General features: G+C 37.4%; 1 protein-coding gene across 1 annotated transcript in view; it reads right to left on the minus strand.

Annotated features, from left to right (window-relative positions):
- REV3L (REV3 like, DNA directed polymerase zeta catalytic subunit) overlaps nucleotides 1–18,866 on the minus strand; it is a 119,336-nt gene that overhangs the window by 54,865 nt on the left and 45,605 nt on the right. Inside the window, exons 2-7 of the mRNA XM_061366818.1 lie at nucleotides 18,020–18,209; nucleotides 14,677–14,751; nucleotides 13,679–13,839; nucleotides 8,754–8,850; nucleotides 1,068–1,162; nucleotides 421–525 (exon numbers count right to left, since the gene is read on the minus strand). Of these exons, the coding sequence (XP_061222802.1) occupies nucleotides 421–525; nucleotides 1,068–1,162; nucleotides 8,754–8,850; nucleotides 13,679–13,839; nucleotides 14,677–14,751; nucleotides 18,020–18,209 (723 nt within the window). The remainder of the gene's footprint in view (nucleotides 1–420; nucleotides 526–1,067; nucleotides 1,163–8,753; nucleotides 8,851–13,678; nucleotides 13,840–14,676; nucleotides 14,752–18,019; nucleotides 18,210–18,866) is intronic.

The raw sequence follows: 18,866 nt of genomic DNA on the forward strand, positions 1-18,866 counted from the left end.
CAGTGAATTTTACATAAAAATACAGGGACCTGTCCATCCTTTAAGAATTTTCATCTAACATCACCTTAGCTGTAATTCCACAGAAATTCAAAGGAACTGCCTTTGTGCATAAAATACACTTCAGGATAAGAGATTTAATTTTGCCAATATTTAAACATTTAAATGTTTTCCATCATAAACCATACAAACTTAACCGTCATTATAATTCATTCTGCCTCGAATACTTTGCAACTAGCTGAAGCATGATGTTTTTAGATTAGGTTATCTGTCTTACACATAGTGGGCAAAGAGTAAACTTGGAAATGAAAAAAAAGCACATCTAGGAAGCCCTCAAACTTGATACACCAATTAAAATCTACCCTGTTTGCTTCTCAAAGTTTTTGATGAACAGCTGCACTTTCGGTTTGGTTTTTTTTTTACCTTGTGACTCAGGTGACTTAATCTGAGAAGATTCACATTTCTGTCTCAGTCTCTGCTTTTCATCCTCCCATATAGCTTGTAAACCAGGGTTCCTGCCAATCTGGGCTGAAATATAAAACAGTACATAAAGGGAGGTCTGACCATGTGATGAAGCATCCTTCCCCACAAATTAGATTCTGACACTCTTCATCTCTTTTGTCATTCAAAGCTGTGAATTTTTTATTTGCAATTCTTGCCTTACTCTAGAATTCAGTATTATGTAAAAGTTAAGGTGTAGCTTTGTTTTCTAGATCTGCTCATCAATCTAGATCTTTGGGTTTTGCTGGTCTTTTCACCAAGTATGTGTGTATGCATGTACAGATAGATGTATGTTGCTACTTCAGTTACTCTCCTTATAGGTCTGAAGCCTTTTGTTTATGCATTAATAAAAATCTCTTTCTATTGCTCTGATGACAGGCTATTCCTATAACCTGTTTTCTTCCAGAGTTAATTCAACCTTTTTTTTTTTTTTTAAAGTATATATTTGTAGATCAACAGTTCACCAACACTCAGATCTGGATCGTGGCTTAACTGAGATGAGCCTTAAAAAAAAGATGACAATGTAGTTCCTGTCCTAAAACATTTTACATGGAAAGTTAACACTTCACCTTCAACATCCAGTTGATTTAAAATGTCAGCAGCTACTGCATCCACCTCCAATTCACAGGTACTTTGTGGCTCAACACCCTTCAACATTAAAGAACTGTGACAACATAAATACCACAGGTTAATTTTATCAGTACATTGATTTTGAAACATGCATCATCACTGTTTTCTATCTGGGCTAACATTCAAAAGATTTCAGGCGGGATGGGGATGAGTATCTGATTACAGAATTAGCAGTTCTCATCCTCACCTGGAAGTCCTTAAATTAATGGTCATATTCAAATCTAGTTAGATAAGAAATTTGTATCTTCAACTTAAAGGCTTTTTCTTTTGAGAGAAGAGAAAGAAGTAGTAAACAACTCTAAATACTACAGCAATTCTGATAACGTTCTCCTCCTCAAATACAAGATGAAATGTGCAACAGAACTCTCAGCCAATAGGGCCATCTGTGTTCACGTATCTTGTGCCCAGAAAACACAGCACCAAGAATCTTTCTCTTATTCACAATTAATGCAATGCAAACCAGTTAAATATTTCCAATCAGGGAAGTGAAGCAAAAAAAATTTTTTTAATTTTTTTTTAATATAGTTAAGGGTATTAGGGGTAGCCTGGTGACTATAAAGAGCATCCCAAACACAAGCAGAACTAAGGGTAACAGGCTTGGACAGTCTTAAAAACTAGAAACAGGCTCAACCTTGTATAATGATCTGATCATCTTCCTGCTGTGCCTTTTCAGACCTGCTAAGGTCAGTGGCTTTCCACCTGTTGCTGTCAGTGAACTAATATTAAGGAGTCCATGGAGGAAACTAAAAGAGAAATCTTCCCCCAGGTTTATGTGGAAGTCTGTTTATGCTTGGAAAATTTTTAGGGAACTATAGAAAGTCCCCTGAAAACTCCCCATCGCTAAAATAATATTCTTCAGGACCCTTTGTCTAGGTTAATTAACTGGTGACTTACGATATCCACTTGTATTCCTACATTCCCTGACACATACAGAGCCTCAGACATTTCAGTATGGAATCTAATATTTAATTCATTAATATTTTCAATGCCATCTATAAGCTTTGAACAGAAGTTACTATAGCACAAGGAAGTACTAGATGATGGAATTGTAAGATGGATATCCCTGACACCTTCTTTGAAAACTGATTGAAAGCAGCCCTGTGGAGAAGGACTTGGGGGTATTGATGGATGGAAAACTGGACATTAACCGGCAGTGTGCACTCACAGCCAGAAAGCCAAGTATATCTTGGGCTACATCCAAAGAAGCGTGAGCAGCAGGTTAAGGGAGGTAATTCTTCTCGCCTGCTGTGCTCTGCTCTGGTGAGATCCCACCTGGAGTACCGTGTACAGGTCTGGAGTCCTCAGCGCAAGAAAGATACGGATTTGTTGGAGAGTGTCCAGAGGAGGGCCACAAAAATGATCAGAGGGATGGAGCACCTCTCCTGTGAGGAAAGGCTAAGGAAGTTGGGGTTGTTTGGTCTGGAGAAGAGAAGGCTCTGGGGATACCCCTAAAGGGGGCGTCCAAGAAAAGCGGGGAGGGACTTTTTACAACTGCTTGTAGTGACAGGAAAAGGGAGGATAGTTGTAAAATGAAAGGGTAGATTTACATTTAATTTGTATTGCTAGTTCAATTGCTCAGCTGATGCATTACCTTGACTTCTGGGGTAAGAAGAAATATTCTTCCTTGTAAGGCTGATGGTGTTTAACCACGATAACCTCAACCTCTCTACAGTACACAGCCTTCAAGAATCATCTTTGCTCTCCTCCTGTATCACACTATAATAGTGGAGTTTTTATTGGAAAACAAAATCCTATCTTATGCACAACATAAAATGGAGAAACAAAAGAGAAATCTCAGCAATTGGATTTTTAATGAAGGAAAAGAAAAAAAAGAATAGGTAATTAGGAAATGCCTGACACTTAACATTTTGAAAGCCTATAGCTTAAAAGCAGGGAAAACAAAGTTTCCAGAGTAATTTATTGGCAGGCATACTTTTAAAACTTGTGATGCCGCATTTTGTGGCTACCTTAATACAGTAAATGTATTTCTTGCTATATGGACATGTGTGTTTCATTCAATTGCAGGACAAGGTGGCAGAGAAGGGTATTTCTTTATTCTAAACATCAAAAAATAACCTGGCAGAAGTTGAGAAGTACTTATCATGTAGAACACATTAATGACTGTAAAATGCTATGCATTAATATATGATCACCAATCCCTCCAGTCAGCAGTACTGTTTCAGAGTTATTCTGAGAATTAAGAAAGCAGATATATAACTCCTAAACCAAAGCAGGTCAGCCTTTTGACTGCCCACGCCCTAATGCACATTTAAGGACAATCCAATGCCGTCGCTTCCGTCCCTTCCCAATCACACCGTCAGCTGAGAAACAATATGATCAAAACGTGTAATTTTCACGTCACACACTCTGGGTGCTCATATTCAAAGCATTCTAACAGAGCCTGCCTACATGACAGGCAACAGGAACTGTAGGCAAGCTGAAACTTGCACTTTGATCACATAATGAAGAACTGCAAGATCACTGGGAAACAAGAATTAAGGAGGCCACAAAAAAACTTTGCTCCCTTCATGAAATCAAAGCATTTGATTTGAACAAGTAAAAAGGGACCACAATACAAAATGGCCACTGATATCAGAAATCTGGTCAAGATCTGTCTCTGACTTGTTTGGTAGATAGAACAAGCAAAGCTCTGATCTTTCTACTTTCACCGATTTCCTCTTTTAAAAGAATCCAATTAAAAAAAAAAAAAAAAATTAAAAAATGAGGGTGGAGACAAAAAGAAAGTTCTCGAAAAGTTAAGACAAAATAAACCTCTAGTGTCAGTGACATATTTTTGAAGAGTCTGTTTGATGACTAAAGCCATTACCTGAAATAATTTGCCTTTCCTCTGACAAAAATAGCCTTCTATTCCTTTCCCTTTAACTAGTTGGGACATTTTGTCAAAAACCAAACAAACACCTCTATGTTTCCCACATCCCCATCAAGAATGTGGCCAGTGATTTGTCTTTGAGAACTGATTAATACCACAGACAGAACTGGCCAAGAGCTTTCCAAAAAATCAGATTTCTTATTTATAAAAGATTCTACTATGGATTTATCCTATAAAAATAACACTAAATTCAACATTGCTGAATTCAAAACAAACTGGTAGTTGTCACTGTAGCTTAAGTCTTTTTCCATAATAACAGTAATTTGAAGCATGTTCTTTGTCTGCAAGTCACTCATTTGGGCAATTAGAAGCAGAAAAGCTCATTTTGTCCAAACTCTAACTCAAACAGACATAAGGACTTTCTGTTAAAAACTACATTATTCCAATTAACATGGCATATTATTCAAATTAAAAACACTGAGCTAACAAGAACCCTTTTTTTCAAACAAATTTAGGACTTAGCACCACAATTCTCATTAAATTTTTCAGTTTTAAGGCAGGGCTAGCAGTCAAAACTGCATACTCTAAAGGCTGATGTGGAGGCTGATAAAAGACAACTGACATGTACAGCAAGATTTCTGTGAGAACTGAAAAATGTCTTATCAATACAACCTGGTCATTAACTTGGTACTTAACATCATTGCCAAGGTGAGTTGCTACACACTTGTGCTAGCAAAAGTCAGAGAAGTAGCACTACAAGCTTCTGCAACATCCAGGTAAGCCACAAAGGCCAAGGAGGCACCTGTTCCCACTTTGGGAAAAACCTCAAAAAGTACATGAAAGCACAGCAGCTTTAACTGGCTCTTCTAACATTTTCATTTACTCTGATTAAAACAAAAATGTCAGGGGAGAAGGAGGAGTACAAAACTGTCCTGAAGTACAGTTATTTAACATGATTATGTGCATAAACTAGTGTCCAATAGCAAATCCAGGATTTAGAAAGTAAAGTGTTTCCCAAAAGTATTCTACTGATCATTCTGCTTTTAACACATCACGTCCAAGTGATAAACTTGACTGGCAGATTACTCCAAGCCTGATGTTTACCAGAAAGTTCTCTCACTGGAATTCATGGATGTGTTTCACCATTTATTGTCATTTACTTGAGGGATAACATAAATGTCTCTCACGTGAAGAATTCCTCTTCAAAACTTGAATAGCACACTGCAAGGCTCAGGTGACTACTGCCTATTTTAACTTGGGCTTTGTAGGTTCCAGCCTGATAACACTGGCAAGTATTGTATCTAAAAGCCTTACCACATCAGGGATTCCTGGGCACTAGTACCTTTGGATATCTGTCTACTTTTTAACAGAATCACTCTAGAATTAGATTAAAAAGAACTGTCCCTGGCTTAATACAGTATGCTAATTGTAGCAGCAAGTTTATAATTCAGAGATTTGCCAGCAGCAAGACAGGACATGTCTGGGTTAAATACTGTTCTGGAGAAATGGCAGAGTAGCAAGGTGCTATCTAGCAGTGAACAGTGAGTTTAGTCACCAAGAAACTTTGGTGTAATTTCAAATGTTTTTTTTCAAATAAGGAACCACTACTGGCATTTACTCATGCAAAATGCTGGTAACATTACATATGTACCTACCAGGCATCCAGCACCATATTTCAGCCACCTGATATACTGTACTACAAAGTCAAGAAATGCCAAATCACTGGCATTGGTTATATTAGAGAACTTGCCAACTGCCACTTGCAGCAAAGACTTGGCAGACACATGCTGGACTACCGTTAAAATTTATCCTCGATGTGCACAAAACCAAGGACAGCATGTCTAAACAGACATCCCAACAGCTAAGAATACAGCTGTAGAAATTTTGCAGTCTTTAGCAACATTTGATTGTCTTTTCCCCTTTTCTTTTTCTTCAATGAACAATGAAAGACTTAAGTGTACTGGTAAAAGGCATAAAGATCTCATAGATCTTTCCCTATCTAAGGGACAAGCGAAAACTTAGAAGTTCAGCACACACAGAAGAACCTCCAAATGATGCTTAAAATAGCAGTCAAATGGTGAAATTAAGTGAGTGGCTAAACAATTCACAAAGCAGCTAGATGTCTCAACATGAACTCAAGAAGATTGTACAATAAAGCAAGGAGACTGCTGGTATTGTGCATGAAACTAGAAATCTATACAACTATATACAAACCCCACATGTTTGGAATACAGTATATACTTTGTTAAGGAAAGACAGAAATAATGGAACAATGTCACCTTTACAGATATGAAGTAATGGTGTGCGCTGCAAGAATAAAAACCGCGTGGAAAAAATCTGAGTCATGATCATTTTAGAAAACAATTACAAGGGTTTCCTTGGACAGATATCTCATGTACTATCTGGGTCAGATTTCACCCTTAGCAACACTGATCACAACAATTAGAAGTCCTTTAAACCAACCTATGTGCAAATTTTCAGAATTTTAAAGGAAATAAAGTAGGAAAACAAACTGCAGTATGCGTTTGATTAAAGGGCACTATTTGAAGTTGATGCCTCTCATAAATAATGCAGGAGAAATTGTAACAGGCAATTAATTTTGTGTATATACAGAACAGAGTAAAATCAGAATGGAAAAGAGTTCAGGTTCATTATTTTGCAGTGGCATGTACATCCTACACCACAGGGAAAGGCAGCCACGCTAGAACAACTTTAACAAAAGAAATAATCTTCTAGACAAAGGAACGTTTGACACTATCAAATGGGAAAGAAACAATTTCAGTTGCAGATGTAAATTAGTTCCTAAATTGTTAAAGCATTTTAAGATGTGGCTAAAGGGGAAATTCCTATTGGTTATACAAAAAAAAAATTAAAAAAAGAAGATGGAGGGTTAACACACAGAGCTGAATATAGACCAGAATATTGCTGGCAGGATGTGCAGGAATAAATATACTAATGAAACACATTGATAAGGCAAGCTGGTAGACATACCAGACACATAACCAGATCACAGTACCATAAAACAAGAGTGGGATACCTTAGAAGTAGACTGATAGAAACAGGGTGAAATTTAGAAAAGGGAACTTCTAAGGGATTTCAAACAGAAGATTATCACTTGGAAAAATGGAAGAGGAGAAACATGTTGTACTAACAAATCCCAAAATGTTTACAAGGCAAAATGGCATGGTAAATGATACTGTAAAGCATATCAGGGAGAACACTACCAGTATCATTGCATATGGTGCTACAGAGAATTTGTTTGGTATACTATATAGTAGTATTCAGGCTTTACATTCAAGAAAAAACTTTCTACTGGCAAAAGTACAGAGAATGAATGCTAGGGAAATGGACAGGCTTAGTATCTGACCCAGTACTGCTAACATACCACCGCTGGAATGTGTGAGACCTGGAAAAGGACTGCCACAAGTGAGGGACTGTATCCCTGGCTGTATACGCAAAAGTGTGGAAGGAGAAGGAAAGGCGGCTTATGTATACAGCCATGAAGATGAGTGCCTTGGCTCCTGCTATGCTGAGCTGTGCCCTCTCTGGATTTGACAGCCAGGAAATGCTACTCTGCTTTCTTTTTATCTGCCTTCCCCAGATCTGTGTAAAGCAACATCAGATAATCTTGATCAAACTTACAATGCAACCCTCCAAAGGTTAAGTAACTTGGCTTACATAAGCGAGGCAAATAAAGGTTGATACGGACTATGAATGAAGTATGCAGCCATAAAAGGAGAATATATAGCCCAAGAACAACTGGATATGAGTTGACCTTGAGTAAAACCACAATACAACCAACGAATACAAAACGAATGTTGTTTCAAAATCTCCTTATAGTAGAAGTAGTAGAATCAGAAAAATAGGTGCTACCTTGTGGGAGCTCAAGCTTCTGCACACTAGAAAAATCTGAAGTATGGCTTGATTTAAAGCACTTACTTTCTGCTGGGGAACTAAATGCTCCCAGTATGTAATGCTAGCAAACAGCATGGCATATTGGGCCTAATAAGCTATTCAGAGAAGAATGAGCTACCCAAAGAATGAGAAGACTACTAAATGACAGAGTATTTACAGGACCTGTCAAACATTACAAAGTAGGCTAAAGAATGAACTTGCTGTGGGTAAATTGTACAAATTGAGGTAGAACCAGATGCTGTCTGTTCCCCGCCCCCTGGCCTCCAACCCAAGTATATTCCTTCTCTCATGAAAGTAAAGCTATTACAATTTACAAGCTGTTAGTCTACATGCCTACAAGTTAGTCTACAAGCAAGTTAGTCTACAGCATTACTTGATTATCTGTAAATGTCTAGAAGAAAGGAAGAGTATGGAAGATAGATGTGAAAATTTTAATCTGAGATTCTTACGTAGCTACTACTTGAAATGGACAAATTGGGATACTCTGAGAGCACACTTCATGTCAGTTACAAAACCAGAATCTGTTAACTGATGTGTTAAGTATTCTCTATAACTACTAAACTTGCTCAGCTTTTCATCAGGAGTCATTAGCCAGGAACATACCTTCCAGAAAACAGAAATTTGAATTTGCCACATGTATTTTTATTGTTATCTCCCAATTGGATTTTTACAACCATGTACCAGAAAGTTTCAAATTACCAAACTATACAAAGAAACTAAGTAATGATTACCTGTGTCACATCTTTTGGTTTTGGGGGTTTTTCTGAACATACAAAATGTAAGGGTGCTTTAAAGAGAGACTGGAACTCTGCAGCATATACAAGTTGATGCATAGGAGAAAATACAGCCTACATAAAAAGTAAAAAATTGTCATGCTGACCTTGGTATTTCATCTTCTTCCCATTCAGCGAAAGATGCATGGTTTGAATTTTCTGGCAATTGAATTCTGTAACTTTTACTTACACCTGATGTACCACCTGGAAAATAAAAACAAATGAGAAATTAATTAATTTACTTGATAACTTTTTTTTTCTCACACATATCCTTAAATAATTGCATTTAATACTACCAGTCCAAATGCTCCTAAAGAATAGAGCACTACATTTCATCATGTTTAAAAAGTAACTTTGGTATCACTTAATTTTTACTTTCTAACATGTAGATACATGTAAAAAGAAAAATGTATCTGAACATACTGACATCATTAGAACTACATTTCCTGTTTTCTAGTCATATCTTAACCTAAATTCCATCCCTTCCTATCCACATGAATTTCAAAGTAAATCATGCAGAGTCTGATGTAAATTTCAGAATTCCAAGTATCTGGGTCCTTGGGACAGATCCCAGTGGAAATCAGAAGCCAAAGAAAATACTAAACTGTACTCCACACTTTTTCTTATCTGTGAGCTGAAAGAGAATACACGATATAGTCCAGATGCAGTGGCAGTAGCAGTATGTGGAGACCTGTAACGACGGTAGAAGAGATTCAGAGCAGCCTGCGGAGAAGGACTTGGGGGTGCTGGTCGATGAGAAAATGAACATGAGCCTGTTTCAGTGTGTGCTTGCAGCCCAGAAAGCCAACCGTATCCTGGGCTGCATCAAAAGAAGCACGACCAGCAGGTTGAAGGAGGTGATCCTGCCCCTTTATTCTGCTCTCGTGAGACCTCACTTGGAGTATTGTGTGCAGTTCTGGTGTCCTCAACATAAAAAGGACATAGATCTGTTGGAACAAGTCCAGAGGAGGGCCACAAGGATGATCAGGGGACTGGAGCACTTCCTGTATGAAGATAGGCTGAGAAAGTTGGGGCTGTTCAGCCTGGAGAAGAGAAGGCTGAGTGGAGACCTCATAGCAGCCTTCCAGTATCTGAAGGGGGCCTATAGGGATGCTGGGGAGGGACTCTTCATTAGGGACTGTAGTGATAGGACAAGGGGTAATTGGCTCAAACTTAAACAGGGGAAGTTTAGATTGGATATAAGGAGGAAATTCTTTCCTGTGAGGGTGGTGAGGCACTGGAATAGGTTGCCCAAGGAGGCTGTGAATGCTCCATCCCTGGCAGTGTTCAAGGCCAGGATGGACGAGGCCTTGGGTGAGATGGTTTAGAGCGAGGTGTCCCTGCCCATGGCAGGGGGGTTGGAACTTTATGATCTTAAGGTCCTTTCCAACCCTAACTATTCTATGATTCTATGTTGTCTGACCTACAAATGAAGAAAACACCATGTAAGTTTGTTTGGAGATCTCAGTGTCAGGAAGCATGCTCCAAAGCCATGCTGGAGAAGTCTCCTCTGAAGATTTACTACCTCCCTTGTGGTCTCCTCCTGAACCTTCACTTTTCAGAGGAAGAAAAGACAATATACACAGGATTCGGCACATGAATGAAAAAAGCCTAGGAATGGAGTTTTGGGAAGGCAGAATGGCAGAAGACCATGAAAACTATTCATTCTCTCACTTCTGTGTAAGACCAGATTGAACCTTGAATTTTCTCAGCTGTGCTGGTGTCACACACTAGCAGGGCTTTTGTATTAGACTTACCGTTCAGAAATAGCGAACACTTTTGCATTTTTTTTTTAATACATTAATTGAATAATTCCATTATCCTTCAATATCCATTAGTCTTCAATACATATTTATTAGAACATGTATTTTTATTTTATAATTTCAAAGTATATTTAATAACAGAACCGTACTAATGTGAATTAGTTGGAATTCCTACTTGGAATAGCAGGGATAGGGATATCTCATGTAGCAAAAAGCCCAGAATAGTAATATAGTTACTACAGAAACAACTGGGAAACACCCTGCCAAAAGTGCCTTAGAAGCTACAAATAGAAGCAACTGAAATCCAGCCACCTTAATTAATGGTTCCAGACCAACCTTACTGCACCCATACTAATTCTGGCAAACCTTGCCCCTGCATCAGACTCCTAAGCACACTGATACGACACACAAATACTGAGATCACATGGGAAATGTGTCACTCTGTGGTGAAAACAAATGCTTGTGTTTATTCAGGAGCTAGCTCACATTCAGCCACAAGCGCATTAAGATGGTCTATGCACTGTGATGCTTAAGCAAGTGATTCCAGAAAGATAACACAAAATACCTGATCCCCCTTGCACAGACCCTGCTCAAACCAAATGTAGCACTGTGTTGGTGCTGTTCAAAAGTGACAACTTCCCCCTGGGCAAAACTGGTCCAGGAAGAAACACAGCCATGTTTTTATTGTGTGGCATACGAGCTAATTCCCCATATTAAAATACAAGCTGACTATGCATGGAAACATCTCTTGTTATTTTTTAGCTGGAACTTGATTATTCTGAGTTGATGAAATGTGACTGGACAGTTGTGTATTTTAAAGGAACGTGTATTTTAAAGCAGCTATGCAAGATTATAGGCCAACTGGTAAAATACTATTATTTTTAAACTCCATGCATTTCAAATACCACACTAGTTTCAGTGCAACACCTCATTTCTTATTCTCCATGAATATATTCATGTTTTCAAATATTTCTGAAGAAAAAAACAAAACAAAAAACAAACCAAAACCAAACAAGAAACCTCACCACACCAGCCCAAAAAACAAACCAACCAAAAAACCACCAAAACAAAACAGACTCAAACTCCTGTATCTCTTTATTTCTTTAGTAAGGTTAGTCCTGTGGACAGAGATGTAAGGATATTTAATTTCCCAATTTTCTTCACTTGAAGATCTTTAAGAACAGTAGGAGTGACACATCCAAAAACATGACACAAGGTCTTTCAGAGTCATATTTCTGAAAATATTCAACTCCTGAAAATGAAAGTTTTATAATAGGCTTAGTGGTACGTGGTGCGCGAAGGAACGTGCAGCCTCACCACGCAAAGAGAACTTGAATAAAAGAACTCCTGCATCTTCTGGAAACAGGAGGATGAAGGCAGAGTATCCCCGCTACTATGTATTTCCCTGCTGACCTCTCTCAGCCTTCAAAGCAGACTACTTATTTCAGTGAGAGAAATACCACTGGAAACAGACTCCTGAGGCTGTTTGCTTACATTTAGTAACAGACCTATTACTGAATTTTCTGTTCCTTACCACAATGACTTTTATATCATTATCTGCAAAGGAAGAAAGGTACCTGCTGCACATCTTTAGATAAAGGCTTTTAATGCCGTCTAAGAAACAGTGTTCAGTCTGGCCTGCACGGCCACACTTGACTAAAATGAATGTGAATTCCACAGAAACTGTGGAACATTCAGGTAAGTGTGTCAATCATAAAGCAGAGGATGTGCCTTCCACTCCGCTCCAACAGATCTGAGCGTAGAAAGGATGGTGCTCATCAGGGCTGCTGTGTAAGGACTGGCCTCTTGACAGAGCTGTTCTACAAGATTGCACCAGGGACAAACCATTTGCCACTCAGCTGCTGTGCTAGGAGTTGTAGATAGCAATCATGTGCCTAAGGACTGCAACAGTCTGAGGTAGGCTACTTATACACGTGTGATGTGGAGCTACGCAAAGCAGTATGAATCTTGCTAAGAGCACTGTTGCCATTATCTGATCAAGCCAGGACAAGGGAGTCTGTCATTTTCTTGCCTTTATCCTACTGGATTCCTCCCTACTACAATAGTTAAACTTCACTGGTTTCAACTCATGCTCCTTTTTCACTCTCTTCTTTCCATTCAAGACCTAGGTCTCTCATCCTTAAGTAAGTTACGAGGATAATATAGCTAGCTTGTGTCTTTCATCTATCTGAGAGAGGAAAAAGCTATGGAAAAAGAATGGGAGCAACCATTCAACACAATCACACTGCATGTCTCTAGAAGGCAGCTTTGGATGTTTGGAAAACCAAAGTTACCTGAACATACTTCCTCAGGACTGAATATCCTGAAGATGCTCTGTCTCTGGCTGAGCTTTTTGTCTTCCTACAATTTTGACACCAGCAAAAAGTGTGGTTTATCACTGTGTATGAAGAGTATTTTTCTTTATAAAAAAATCATTTATGAAAACCCATGCACTAACCCGTTGGTGTCTGACCATACATGCATAAAAATAACAGGACAAAATTAAAGTCGGCATAATTCTTACTTGCTGTTTTTACAGAATGATGCTTTACCATTCTTTTCAGCTCTTGTTTTAGCTGTAGGAACAATTATGATTTAAATAAATAATACTTACTTTTCTAAATGTTAAGTACTAAAGATATTACAGTTTTCATGATGTTATCTCCCCTTTATACTGAAACATTTAGATAACGTTATGTAAGTGTGTACATTCAAAATGCCAAAACAACTTTTTAAAATGGAAATTCAAAGCACCTCCTTTGCTCAAACAGTAATATTTCAAATTTCACCTAAGAGCAAATGAGCTTAGTAAAAATACAAGCATTTTAATTTAAAATATTGTCAGCAGCAGAAAGATTGATTAGAATTGATACAGGGATCAAAACCAAACATAATAAAATTAAAAACCCAGATACTGCAACTAAATAGCAAATATTTTTTAATCTTCCAACTTGAAAAGGGGTGTGGTCATTTTGTGAAAATGGTCACAGCTGCACTGCTGACAGATCAAGTTTTATTTGATATATAGCATCTCCTTTCAGGAAGGAGACTCTTCCTCAGTCCCAATATACAGGCACAAAACCAAAAAATGGTAGAAAGCTACACATGGACTTTGCTTTCACACAGAATGCAAACTATAGGGAAGCAACACACAACACTCATTCAGCCACAAACTATGGCAATTGTCCAACAGCTAGTGACATTTTGTTCAAAATGGAAGTTTTTAGCCTTCAAAGCAGTTATTTGGTCTAAAGAAATAACACCCTTACTTTTTCTCCTTGCCTTTCTGAATTTGACAGCAGCCAGGTTTATTAAATTCATTCCATATAAGTTGTAGTCTATAAAGAGTTGAAGGAGGTAGGGAATATGAGCTTCGTGAGGCTGGTAAGATTTGTTCATTATGGCTCCACCTTGCAGAAGCTCACATACTCTAAAATTAAAGACAAATCAGAATGTAACCACAAAATCATTCCAATACAACAATGCTGATGAATTATTTTAATCAATGTAATTCAAACATGAGAAGCTCCAAAGTTCAAAGTAACTACCATATCATACAGGCATATAGGTTACACTAAAACAGAAATTAAAACAACACAAAATTTCACCAGCCTAGAACAAAACCCAGACAATCCTAACTTATGATCATGTGTCAGATCTTTAAAATAACCCCAACAGTTCAGACAGGTAATACTACACACTCCAGGGATTTCAGTTTACGCTGGAGAAGTAATTCCTCCTTATTTATTCCTTAATTTACTGCAACTACTGTGACAGTAAGACTAAGGTCAACTGTGCTTTCATTTAACAAAATGTTACTTTATTGAAAAATAGAGAAACTATCTAATAACAAAAACTATCCAGTTTTCCAAGTATTATTTAAATTTAATAATGGGTGCTAGAAATTAAAAACTTCAAATCTATGAAAATCTACTTCATAATTCATCAAAGATTTCTACATGGTTTTCCTTAAGAGTTACAGGAAAAGTAACCTGATGCAAATTTGTTCAAGTGTTAAAAGAATCACAGTTAATACAAGAAAATGCAAGTCAAGTATATTTTAGTCTTGCTTTCGTAATGTGCTACTACTTTGAAAAGATTATTGGCATGCTTAAAATACATAATTTGTTAATGTGTTTTGAAAAATTTGCACAGTGATTTTGTTACTTTTATTTTAGTAATATGTAGGTGAATCTTGCTTCAAAATTCTCTTTTTAACTCAAGATATAAGGAATTCTGCCAGAACTTCATATCACCACATCCTTACCTTTTTACCATTGCAGGATTGTAAAGATAAATCTTCATAAACTGTCTCTCCTTTTCATGGTAACCATAAAAAGGCCTGGAGAGTGAGAAGCAAAAGCAAGAAGCTAGACAGTTATGCTGAGGCATTTATTCAACCACATTTTACTATAAACACAAAATTAAAATCTAGGAAAAAAAACAAACAACAACAACAAAAAAACCCTTCATATCCAGGAGAATGAAAATTCACATGTCAGGCCAAAGGGGAGCACTATGTTACTATATAAAAAGAAAAAGCCCTATGTATATCAAAGTATCTTAAAAAAACCAAATTGAAATTAGAATGCACTTCTGTCTTAATGTTGTTTCTCTCTTTCCCCACCTATTAACACATTTATGGCACATTGTCATAAGAGTACTTTTAATACATTAACAATTGGTGCTGGACTGCTTCAAAACCAACATTCAAGCATTTCTGATAAATGCTGTAACAAAATCCTTAGGGACATTAATTCTGCAGTTCAGGTGTAAATGAGTAAATACCAGCCGTGTAATATTAATAACTGAACAATCAGAACAGCTTAAAAGAGTGAATAGCTGCCCCTTTTCAGTGATTACTAATCATCTTGTGCACTAAATGAGGCATGAATCCTCAAGAAAATAGGATTTGAGAATGCAATTAAAGAAGACATAGAATAATTAATATGTCAAGACTAAACTGGGGTTGAACAGGCAGCATTAATTCTGGTATTACTTGACTGAATTACTGACTTCTCAGCATCTAGAATTCTAATCTAATCTTAAATACTTGTAAAACAGCATGTTAAGGAAACAGGCCATAATTCAACACACTGGGTGAATGCAAGAAGTCTACAGTAATCACAACCAAAATCAACAGAAATTCAGGAAAGCATACATTTAAATGTTACCTCTACAAAATAAAATCCCTGAATAAAAAATATTATTAAAAATGCAACTGGAATGCTTACCTGCTAAGTCAAAAAACTGACTAGTTAAGTAGTAGTTAAGTAAACTGACAAGTCAAGTAGTAAGAGAGATTTCAGTCCCAAATTAAATGCAAGCTCATCAGAACTGCACAACTACAGTATTAATACTGTTACCCTTACTATGGTTAAATATACACAGATTTAGTATCTCCAAAAGCTAGGCTGAACTGTGCAAAAAAATGTTTACGATGTTAAAATTGAGCTAAGTTGAAACAACAAACTTAAAGCTGTTAAGCTGAAAAGGAGATAAAATCATGTATACTGTATAATACTGTATAAACCTCTTTCTTATGAACACAGTATGAACCTAATAACAGGTTATATAGATTGAGTTATAATGACTCAATGTGCTGTAGGCATGTAAATCAAAAGCTACACTGAAAAAACAGCACCTGGATGGCAAGTGATCTGTACTAACACTGACATGGCAGCAGGAAGAGCAAGATTTACACCACTTCCAATATTATCTATGAACACCTACTTTAACTTCACAGTGCAGAAAGGCAGCATATTTTTCCTCTTTTTTATTCTTGTACCTCCACTATGCTTTGAACTTAATGCAACAAAAAATCTTACATTAAACTTATAAGGGTTCAGCAGGCATCTTTATTGCACAATTTTCCTGCCAAAACAGAAAAGAACGGCTAAAATAACCTCCAAGATTTTAAAAAACCTCCAGGTTTCTCAACAATAACATCTATAAAGCATAATCTGACTCAGGTCAGAACAGAAGAAAACAAATAGATTTGTGCAACTACATAAGCATATCTATCCAGGTAAAGATGAAGATGTATTAGTTTCTGTTAGGTGCTTCCCATTAGCCTCTTACTCAAGCAAACAAAATACACGGAACTCTCATTCCTACTGCAATGAGCACCTGATTTTCAGTAATGACTGACTGGAAGCTCTTAGGGCTAGAGAGATGAAAAAAAAAGCAGGTTCTCCTACTGTCCATCTGTTGTTTTCTCACTGATTTGAGGAAATAGTGTCTTCAGCAGTTTACTCTGCCCAGCTTTCACTGTTGAGATGAACAGCTATACTACAATTCACATAGTTCTCACAAAAGTAACAAAAATGAGAAGTCTGGTGGGTTACCTTCCTTGTTACTGCAAAAAACACATCAGAAAGTTCTGATTAAAAGTGAAAATGAAACTGCAGCCACTTTACTAGCAATATCTAGAAGATACTACTAGAACTGGCTGGGAACAGAATGATTACCTTCCTAAATTTCACTGTTAGAAAGAACATACTTCAAAAGTGAATAAAGAAAAACAAGTAAAAGATAGTGCTGCACACTACTGAAAATCAGCATTTACACTGTTTTGAAGATGAAAAATTCAATGCATGTATAGATTAACCGTGTTCCTCCAGGACAGCTTCCTATTAGTCATTATGATAAGACGTATTTTTCAATACTTGGTTATGTACGTTAAATAGAATTTGATTAAGAGACGATTCAAAATGGAGAAGAAAAGGCTGTGTGGAGACCTCACAAGAAGCCTTCCAGTATCTTAAGGGGGCCTACAAGGATGCTGGAGAGGGACTCTTTCATCAGGGACTATAATGACAGGATAAGGGGTAATGGGTTCAAACTTAAAAAGGGGAGATTTAGGTCAGATGTAAGGAAGAAGTTCCTCACTATGAGGGTGGTGAGGCACTGGAACAGGCTGCCCCAGGAAGCTGTGGATGCCCCATCCCTGACCATGTTCAAGGCCAGGCTGGACAGGGTCTTGTGCAACCTGATCTAGGTGGGAGATATCCCTGCTCACGGCAGGGGGATTGGAACTAGATGATCTTAAGGTCCTTTCCAACACAATCTACTCTATTATTCTATTCTGTGATTCTAAGTTAATGTTTAAAAGCCTTCATTTTCATGGCCTCTGCTGCTGGGAGGATCAGACGGATAAACACGATACGACAAGTCTCTTGTGATGTGCTTCCTAAAGTTGTCATCTTAGGTGAACAAAGAAAAGGAGGCTTAAGAGTCAGGCTCCTGCCTGGTCACAGGGACCCTAGAATAACCCAGATAGGTAGAAAATGATGGATGGACAGACTGCTATCATAGCAGAGACAGAAAAAGCTAAAAGGAACCTCACTAGGCTAAAGATCCTCCCTAGGATCTAAGTTTAGGAAAAATGGCTGTGTTGAGCATTAGGTGGAAAACCTGTTGATCATGTTAAAAATCAAAGCAAGTGATAAAAGTTACTTAGTAGTTGTACAGGCCCTGTATGAAGACACAGATGGGGTAAAAGAGAAAGCACTGCAGTCACCCAAGTCCATTAGTAAGTGCTTCTGTGCAGTACAACTACAAAAACATTTCAGAATAAATAACCAAAAATCCTAACAGGTCATACTTACATTCCAGATACTAATGACACTTTGAAAACATGCTGAACAGTAGAAGATGGATTGCCTAAAGCCACATTAAGTGCTCTGTCAATGCTGAATGCCACTTGACGAAGATAATATTCTGGATGCTGTCCAAAACCATCATATGGTATGTAGAGGTAAGGGAAGATGCCATGTAAGTGGAGACAAGTCTTTTGACCTAAAAAAAAAAACAAACAAAAAAAACAAAACCCCAAACCAACAAATCAACATTTATTTTCTCATGACTACATGTTTTTCTTCTTTTAAGTGCTCCCTAAATTTGATTTTTTTTAGGTTCTGCAGACAGGATAAATTTATGAAACAAGTTAAGGTGTATTTCAAACAAAAGGTACTGATTTAGAGCAGTTCTCACATTTGATTCATTGACAAAAGCAATATAGAACAAATGTGGTTACATGACATACACAGGATTACACTTGTATAAAAGCAGAACTTGCCATTAATGATTTTCTTTGTACTAATAACACACCACCACTCTTGAGAACAATTTTGCATACTGAACCACTGTCAGATACTTAATGGTTTCTCAGCCTTTGTGAAAATTTTGCAGTATCGAAGTTCTTCCCCTTCTTCACTGGAAACAGCATACAACCTCTCAGAAATTAAAAACAATGTCTAGAGCATCTATGAGACTATGGCATAAGTTGGGATACGGAAAAAAACAAGTGATTTTCAACTTTTAAAATGTGTGGATCCTTAAAGGGCTCTATTGCGTATGCAGATTCTAGCCTTTTAACAAAACACTTCTCAGTATTAGCTTTCATGAGCTTTCAACAGCAGAATGAAAGAACACACCACAAAAACCACTGTACTA

Source organism: Neopsephotus bourkii, unplaced genomic scaffold (assembly GCF_033783945.1).
Source record: "Neopsephotus bourkii isolate Nb327-2 ecotype Australia unplaced genomic scaffold, CSIRO-AGI_Nbou_v1 NB_1358, whole genome shotgun sequence".
In the NCBI taxonomy this organism is placed as follows: Eukaryota; Metazoa; Chordata; class Aves; order Psittaciformes; family Psittacidae; genus Neopsephotus; species Neopsephotus bourkii.